A 9,554-nucleotide genomic window follows, 5' to 3' on the forward strand; every position below is an offset into this window, starting at 1 on the left:
AGGGTTTGGTTAGGGTTAGGGTTAGGGTTAGGGTTAGGGTTAGGGTTTGGGTAGGGTTAGGGTTAGGGGGAGGGGGAGGGGTGGGGGGGGGGGGTGGGGGGGGGGGGGTGGGTGGGGCGGGGGGGGGGTCTCTGTATCTATTCCACAGATAGAAGGTGTGACATAAACAACAAGGTTCTAACCCTCCTCCTGTGACTCCCCCCTGACAGCCCACCCACCCACACCCACGCACAGTCGTGTCACAACAGCACAGAGAATCCCATCTCACCAACGGGTTATCTCCCACGGCGAGGACGGGAGCAGAAAAAAATGGAAACGCCGCCGTACGGGAAGACGTATGTTGCATAAGAGGAGAAAAGCCGTTGGTGTGGAAAATCAATTTCGGCAAGTCGTCAACACGTAGCCCCCCCAACTGGCTAAACTAGCCCACATTAGCCTGTCTTCTCAGGCAGACGTGACCGTGGAGACAGATGGAGTGATACGGCCGTGAGACGATGAGCTGGGTGGAATTCCCAACTGGAAAGTGGGAAGGAAAGGTAGAATGGGAAACAGAGGAAGGCAGAATGAGCGACTACAACGGAGAGAGAATGAAAAATAGTCCACGTCGTTTAGGCATCGTGCTTCCAATTTGTCACATGAATGCACCTGGTTGTATCAGAGAGATGACGCTGCAGAGCAGATCCTCAGAACACCGTGGAGATCATGTCCTGTCTCTTATGGAACACAGTTTTTTTTCTCCCTTATCTTCCTGCGAGTAACTGCTGGGTGGGAAATTCAGCACAGACGCCTGGGTGAATTACTCTGAAGTATTACCTTTACGTCCAAACCCGAGCACAAACGCTCGCTGTAACCACGGTCAAAACGACGTCTCCATCGAGACCTCTCAGACCTCGGTGAAGGTGTGGGCTTCGTGCTGTGGTCGGGGTCTGTATCCTTCACATCAGTCAGCAGTCACATGTGGACCAGAGTTGTGGAATAAAAGCCCTTCAAAAATGGACCCGTTCCACACCTGGAGGAGTCCTTTATCCAGATTTTACCACCAACCTGCACGGCCGTAAATCATTTTCTTCAACCCAGGAAAAAAAAAAAAAAATCTGTCAGGCCTCTAAGGTTTAATTGTCAAGACTTGGATTTGGACAAAGGTTTTGTTTTTACTGTGCATATAGTTGGTACTGCAACTATAGTGATTATCAACTGGTGGCTCACGGGCCCAATCCAGCCCAATGAACCGTCCAATCCTGGCCTGTGGTTTATATTCCAGTACACACACGCTCAGGTTATTTATTCAGGTGATAAAGTTAAGATTTTTCATTAAAATCCAAAATGTTCAGACTTCAAGTTCACTCTTCCAGGGCATCTGAGGACGGACGTTTGATTTGCAGCCCGGTGGCAGTTGTGTGATCTGCAGGCATTTTATTTTGTAAGGACACATTTCGTCTCCTTCTGTGTCCCGCTGTAAATAACAGTCCATACGTTGTCGTGGAAAATAAATCATGGGACTGATTTTTTTTTTTTTACCTCCTTTTGTCCTTTGATACTTTTTGTGCGTTCCGAAACATTTCTACTCGCCGTCGCCACAACACGATAATTATTTCTGCACTTCTTACTCAGGGAATTTGGTAACTTGAGACTTTTGGCCTCAGAGCAATAAATCCAAGAGTGGAGAGAAGCAGAGGAAAGGTTTTTGGAGGTTGGTGTTTGTGTCGGTGCCCACGGTCAGTCAGTCAGTCAGTGAGTCAGTCGGTCAGTCGGTCAGTCAGTCGGTCGGTCGGTCAGTCAGTCGGTCAGTCGGCCAGTCAGTCAGTCAGTCAATCAGGCAGTCAGTCAGTCGGTCAGTCGGTCGGTCGGTCAGTCAGGCAGGCAGTCAGTCAGTCAGTCAGTCGGTCAGTCAGTCAGTCAGTTGGTCGGCCGGTCGGTCAATCAGTCAGTCAGTCAGTCAGTCAGTCAGTCAGTCGGTCAGTCGGTTGGTTGGTCAGTCAGTCAGTCAGTCAGTCAATCAGTCAGTTACTCCCCCGGCTGCTCTCTGTCAGTATGGTGTTAGGAGGTGCCATTAGGAGGTGCTGTTTTTTTTACTCCGTTTCCTGTCATTGTCACACCTGTCTGTGACTTGTTGTCACGTTGTCGTTGCGACCCAGAGGGTTGTGGGTTAGATTCCAGACTTACTATGATCTATAATAAGATAATAATAAAGATATCAAAATAAAACACCCAGGACTTAGAAATGTTTTTCTTGTTAAAAGGTCATGACCCAGAAACTGGACCCTGCCAATTATTTTACACAACTTTTCTAGTTTTTTTTTTTTAATTTCAAATCACCTAATTAGGCATCAAACTGACACCAAGTGCAACCTCAGTAATTACTGCACTTTTCTGACAATTTTCTCACAAATCAACGTTAAAGTTTGTGGTTAATTTATACATTTCTCGTGGACAGTTTGGATTTTATTTTTCTACAAACTTTCCATAAACTCATGGCTCAAACTGTTTCTTCTTAAATCAATGTCGTATCTCATCTCTCATTAGGTAAAAAAATCTATATGAGCTTGAAATTTAAAAAAAAAAAAAAGTCTCTGTCAGATGAATTACTCTGTCAGATGGGGGGGGGGATTACCCAATTTCACTCAATTGGGCTGAAAACTATTATTTATCTTTGTTCATCAAAGCATGAAAGGCAGAACAATTAAATACTCTTCTGCTAGGGGGCAGCAGATGGCTATGAAAACTAAAAACTAAAATAAAAAATCTGATCTTTGTGAGTGTCTTTCTTCAATTCCTGCCAGTATATCAGCGTCGTCTTCAACTAAACAGGCTGAGATTTTAGTCAATGATGAGGTCATTTAAACTACAAGTTTATTATATTTCATTACAGAGACTTTTTTTGGTTTAAATATGTCCCGTGGCTCAGAAAAGGTTGGGAAACATTGGTAGAGAGGATACAGCTAGGCAGATAAATGAGGTCAACATGGGTGGAGGTGGTGGAGGTGGTGGAGGTGGTGGTGGTGATATCGCTGTATTTCTTGGTTTGGTTTGACTTGGTGACGTCCACGCTCCCCACAGTGATTGTTTATAAATTTATTTACTGGCCAAAACAACTCTGACGTCAATTTTCTTTTGTTTCCTAAATCACTGCGACATTTTATGAAATCAAACAAGTTTAAATTAAATCCAGCCTGTCAATTTCCCGTCCTCCCAGAGTGTTATTACAGTTATTAGAGCACAATAACTGCAGGCTGTCACAGAGACGTCGTTAGCTCGGCGGAAAATCCTCCCGTCCTCACATTATTAAAGGTAAAATGATTAGGAGTCTCTGAGAACGTGACGTCTGCCTCGTGATCGATACGCGTTCTACAACCGCACCGTGACATCACACACTGCTGTGTGAGCAGGCGATGAAGTCGTATCTCACCTTGCCGATGATCCGTGGGAAGGGAGCTCTCTGGTTCTCGGTGACGATCATGGGGGGGACCAGCAGGTGTCTTTTGGTTCTTCCGTGTGACCACGTCTGGCCGAGGCCCAGGATATTCTACGGATGAAGAGAAACCAGAGTAAAAGTTAGGATTTCCACAGTTAGAGGTCTGTGAAAACCGCCGGCGTCACAGTCGGTTCCAGAGACGACAGGTAAACACAGAGAGTTCCAGCGAAGAACGCCAGAAAGAAAGAATAAATGAACCTTCACTGAAGTGATTCCTAACCGTGATGGGAATCGTCTCGTGTTCTTGGACTGTCAAATGAAGTAAGATTTGGGTTGAGTGTGAGCGAGAGGATGAGAGACGGACACGTGGGAAATAAAAACATTGGGGCAAAAAAGAAAAAACAATAGTTGAAAGAGAACAACGTTGACAAGGAGCTGCTTCAAGACGTCACTGAACCAGAACCACGTCTGGATGATCACATGTGGGACGAAGTAATGACTAAAGACCAAGTGGGACACACTATGAGGACATAACGTGGTACTTAATTCTGACGAGATTTAACAAAAATACACAGAATCAGTGTTGATTCTGACCAACTATTTTAACTCCAAGAGAACTCGGTACATATTGTGTACTGGTACTACTGGTCAAGTGAAGAGACGAACACGTTTTAGCCCCCGCCCCATATATTGTCCACACCATGGCTTTTATATTTTGACTATGTTGTCACCAACATGTCACCAACTGCTGTTCTTGACTCAGCCACCACGGCTCTCTCACCGACCGTCAGGACGACGGAGACGGAGAGAACACAGGTGAGTGGAGAAAACTGAGAGCATTTGTTTACAGCAGAGTGTTGACTCTCAGACAGTGGGCGAGAGAGAGAGAGAGAGAGAGAGAGAGGACACCTCCTCCTCCTCCTCCTCCTCCTCCAGAACACAATTAAACAATCATCATAAACGCCGCCCGAGCAGAACAAACCAAAGATCTGAGCGGACGCTCTGTGAAATGGCCATTCTTTTCCAAACCACCGGGGGGTGACCTTTCAAATGTCACACAGACAGAAATCTAAACCCCGGACCTGAAGCTGTTAAACACAACACTGCACAGAGCTCTTTAACATTATATGACCAATTTTGTGCCCAAGGAGCACAAGTACTGCTCCAGGTGTGTGTGTGTGAGTGTGTGTGTGTGTAGGTGTGTGTGTGTGTGTGTGTGTGTACAAGCTGGATTTCACCACTTCAGCGACGCAGCGATGGAGTTTCAGGCGTTGCTCCATAAAAATCCAGTCTGACTATGAAACCCAGAGATGAGCACATCAATCCCATCATGCACTGGGCTCAGCTGTGTGGTATTTGTAAATGGAGGTGAATAAGAGCTGCCAGGCAAACAGCCACCGTGAGGTTTTCTTTCTTTCTGTTCTTTTTCTTCTTTGTGTTGCAGCGGTTTACCCGTGGTCAGGGTTAGAGCCGAGACAGATCCGACCGTCGACTTCACCCGCGTCGGTCTGCAGAGGCAGAGACGGTGCTTTAAAACCCATTAGGTTCTACAGGTGCATCAGAGCACGGCGGTGTTCGGTCGGACACAGACATTTTTCCTGCCATCCAGAATGGCTCACTGCAGGGTATTCTGGGAAAGTGACTTAGTGCTGCCCCCCCCCTCCAACCCCTCCCACTCTCCTCATCTCCTCGTTGCAGCAGAGGCTTCTCTTCCCATTTTTCCGGCCTGGGCTGCGTGCAGGTGTGATGAATCGCTCTCCCACAGCTCGGTAACAACGCGAGAAACGACACCAATTAATCTCTAATGTGTCCTGTTCATACACCGCTGCGACGCCGTCCACCGCTAACCCACTTCCTGTCTGCTTCTTAAGGAAATCAGCGGCGCGTTTCACTGTACTGGGGTTAAAAACTTCAGACTTTAAGTTGAGGAACCTGTGGACGTGACAGCGGAGCTAACGCCGCAGCAGAAACACACGTTAGAACGAACAGCGGTTTCTGCTTCAAATATAAAACAGTTTTTCCCACTTTCTTCTCTCCACTGTTTCTTCATTTACTGGTTGTAGTCCTGAACTTCACCCCAGCGGCCACCGGAGGCATGATCCTGACGGCGAGGACGACACTGAGAGAAAACGATTGTTAAATTAAATTAGCATGTTGTTTCCTCTGCCTGATGTGGATTTTGTGATAAAACATTCAATACATGGCGATAAAAAGACATGAATGAAAGGCAACGTTTGGATGAGGATTTTTTTTCTTTTTTTTTTTACTTCTTATCAGTTGTTTCATTTAAATGCTGGCTGCTTACGTCGCCTGAAGGCAAAAAACAAAAAGCACGTTCTACAGAACTGTTCTGCATAATGTAAGAGCAAAACAACACAGAATAAAACAGTCCATTTCTGGGAGCATGCAGTTGTTAAATTGAAAGGCATTCTTCCATTAATTCTTATATCGATCAGTTACAAAACCAGTAGGTAAACAAATGGTTTCGGTATTTTTTTTATTTCTTTGTTCTTTCCACCTTCACACACGGCCCTCATCCATTATCTATTATCACCAACTCATATTTCCTGGAACAATAACATTTGTTATTCCAGTTAAGACACTAGGACTACGTTTCCCAAACTATGGGAGGGAAACAAAAAGAGGTTCGAGCAAAAATAGAGTGAGAATAAAGATACGGAGACGGAGCAGAAAGTTGGAGGGTTACTGCTGTTACTGCTGCTGCTGCTGTTGCTGCTGTTACTGCTGCTGCTGCTGTTACTGTTGTTACTGTTACTGCTGTTACTGCTGTCACTGCTGCTGTTACTGCTGCTGTTCCTGCTGCTGTTGCTGCTGTTACTGTTGCTACTGTTGCTGCTGCTGTTGCTGCTGCTGTCACTGCTGCTGTTCCTGCTGCTGTTACTGCTGCTGGTACTGCTGCTGTTTCTGCTGCTGCTGTTGCTGCTGCTGTTGCTGCTGCGGTTGCTGCTGCTGTTACTGCTGCTGTTCCTGCTGCTGCTGTTACTGTTGTTACTGTTACTGCTGTTACTGTTGCTGCTGTTACTGCTGCTACTGTTACTGCTGCTGTTACTGCTACTGCTGTTACTGCTGCTGCTGCTACTGCTGCTGCTGTTGCTGCTGCTGTTGTTGCTGCTGCTGCTGCTGCTACTGTTGTTACTGTTACTGCTGTTACTGTTGCTGCTGTTACTGCTGCTGTTGCTGCTGCTGCTGTTGTTACTGCTGTTGCTGCTGCTGTTACTGCTGCTGTTGTTGCTGTTGCTGCTGTTACTGCTGCTGTTGCTGCTGCTGCTGTTCCTGCTGCTGTTGCTGCTGTTACTGTTGCTGCTGTTACTGCTGCTGTTCCTGCTGCTGCTGTTGCTGCTGCTGTTGTTGCTGCTGCTGCTGCTGCTGCTCTTGACTCATTTGTTCAGGGACTGTGTGGAACAAAGGATATTCTGATTATTCTGAACCGGTCACGGAGCTGAGGCTATAATTGACAGTGAAGTAATGACAGCTTTTGAACACATCATCATCATCATCATCATCATCGTCGTCTCACTGGAGGACTTTACTTTTCTTCTACTTTCACAGCCAGTCTTTTCCACATCTCAGTTATTATTATTTTTTTTTACTTTTTAAAAGTTCATTTAAACCCATTTAATATAAAATGTATTTTTACCAACATCTAAACCCGTCAAATAGAAACTTTTTTTTTATCTGATTACGTAATAGCGTCGTAGCTGTCGATTAATCACGATTAGTCATTTAAATCATGACTGTAATTAAGCATTGACTCAATTAATCCAGATAATTCAGATGTAGAAACAGTAAAAAAAAACATTTAATCTTCACAAATCAATTAATCAACAATTAAAATGTTAATTAGACGGCCCCTAAATTTTCAGTTAACGTCTTGTTTAGAGCCAATATTGTTCGACTTTTGATGGAGAGTTCCACATCAATAAAACTCGAGACTTTTCCTGCTATTTTTTTTTTTTTTAGCAATTTACGACCATTTTTCCTCAGTAATGAGTTCAATGAATCTTCTCTGTGGCTGCGGCTCATATCCCTCCTCTGTCAGACTTTATTGAAATGCCAATCATTTCAGTCATTACATTTCAATCATCTGTGCGCAGCGGTGAGATATTCAAAAAAAAAAAAAAAAAAAAACAATGGAAAAAATACAGAAAAAAAAATCAAAATCAAAAGATGAAGTTGATCAACACTAACCCAGTGTGTGCTCACACACACACACACACACACACACACACTCTTTTTTCAGAAGATTGATTATATGTTCGCACCTTTACATTCGACGTCATCTGACAGAGACTAATTCACTTCCGTCTTCATTGACTCGCCAAGGTAACACCCGTGGACGCGCTCAGCCCAATGAGTGATGGCGAGAGCGGCGAATAAATTACGGCGCCTTGGTGCCAAAAGCGATGAGGAGACGTTCATTAAGCTCAGAGCTGCAGGAACAGTAACAGCGGGACGCTGAGCACTGCAGCGGGAAGACAAATGACCCCCCCCAACCCCCCCGAAGACCTCTCAGTGGATTTGGACTTAAAGTGAAGTGAATGAATGAATGGGCGCCCTCTGGGGTTGATTTCTCACGTGGTCACAGTTTTTATACGGCTGTCACTTGGCTACACTAACAAAGCTGAGGAAACGGCCAAAGTAATTTGTCTTCATGAAGTCACAGCAGCCTGGTGCAGAAAAAACCTTTTCTAGTTGTCAATGTTCCGTCACTAAATTACAAAAAAGTTAAAAGATTCCTTTGGTACAGGTCCAAAAAATAAGGACCACCAAGTGTAACACCAGGGGGCATCATTAAAGTTCAGAGACCGACGTCTCGTCAAGAGTTGAGCTGTAGTGAGGTCTTAACTTTTTTAAATTTTTTTTTTCACATCAGCCCCGAAATTGAACATTTTTTAAATCAGATTCAAAATCAAACTTTTGACCAAGTGTTAATTAATACTGGTTAATATAATCAAGCTCTGCTCTGCTGAATATTTGTTTTGTCTTTAGCTCAAACTTAAAAGAACTGGACGTCAGCCTCAGGTCGTGACCTGGCGTCAAAGACGTCCTCAAGAATTCGACAAAGAATTGATTCTCAGATGGAAACTCCACTGAAACAAACCCATCAGTCTGGAGTTCTGTGATTCTGCCGTATGTTCTATAATAGAGTGGCCTCGAGACGACCAGTGAAGATGAAGAACTCCTTAGTGAAGTCCAAGTCCTCCAGGTATCGCCACGACAGCGAGAGTATTTTTGGTGTCAATAAATTTAAAAAAAGCAGATCAATAATCCAGACGGTCCGTCATCAGACAGATTCAGTGCCAGACTCAGTCGTCGCTGCTGCCGCCGCCATCTGCCACCGAGCTGGAGACACTTCTCTCTGCTGATGGCCACAATATGTTCATGGCGTTGGCAGAACAATGCAGCGACTCCTCCAGCAGATCTCACTGCTCCCCCTCTGGCAAAGCTGAGGAATTTCTCTCACTTGCGCCACTGTTCTTTTCAACATTTCTGCTTCTCATTAATGGCAGTGAATGCAACTTTAATGTTTCCCGTCACATTCAGCTTATTTTTTGGTGTTACGTCAGGCGTACTATCAAAAAAACCCGGAGGGTCCGTCACCAGACAGTTTCAGCGCCAGTCTAAGTCGTCGCTGCTGCCGCCGCCATCTGCCACCGAGCTGGAGACACTTCTCTCTGCTGATGGCCACAATATGTTCATGGCGTTGGCAGAACAATGCAGCGACTCCTCCAGCAGATCTCACTGCTCCCCCTCTGGCAAAGCTGAGGAATTTCTCTCACTTGCGCCACTGTTCTTTTCAACATTTCTGCTTCTCATTAATGGCAGTGAATGCAACTTTAATGTTTCCCGTCACATTCAGCTTATTTTTTGGTGTTACGTCAGGCGTACTATCTAAGGACAGTCATTTTTTTCCTTATAAAATTTAAAAAAGTTCAGGATGTGACACTAGTACAACTACTATTCTGGAAAAAAAAAAGCGTACTATCTAAGGACAGTCATTTTTTTTTCTTATAAAATTTTAAAAAGTTCAGGATGTGACACCAGTACAACTGCATGTTCTGGAATGAAAAAAAGACACAAAAATTGTGGGGCCCAAACCCCTGGCCCGGGGTCCACTTCT

At 44.8% G+C, this 9,554-nt stretch overlaps 1 protein-coding gene across 1 annotated transcript in view; it reads right to left on the reverse strand.

Annotated features, from left to right (window-relative positions):
- Positions 1 to 9,554, reverse strand: part of cdh13 (cadherin 13, H-cadherin (heart)) — a 222,021-nt gene that overhangs the window by 126,411 nt on the left and 86,056 nt on the right. The window contains exon 5 of the mRNA XM_025056314.1: positions 3,407 to 3,523. Within this exon, the coding sequence (XP_024912082.1) occupies positions 3,407 to 3,523 (117 nt within the window). The remainder of the gene's footprint in view (positions 1 to 3,406; positions 3,524 to 9,554) is intronic.

Source organism: Cynoglossus semilaevis, chromosome 6 (assembly GCF_000523025.1).
Source record: "Cynoglossus semilaevis isolate Cse_v1.0 chromosome 6, Cse_v1.0, whole genome shotgun sequence".
Classification (NCBI taxonomy): domain Eukaryota; kingdom Metazoa; phylum Chordata; class Actinopteri; order Pleuronectiformes; family Cynoglossidae; genus Cynoglossus; species Cynoglossus semilaevis.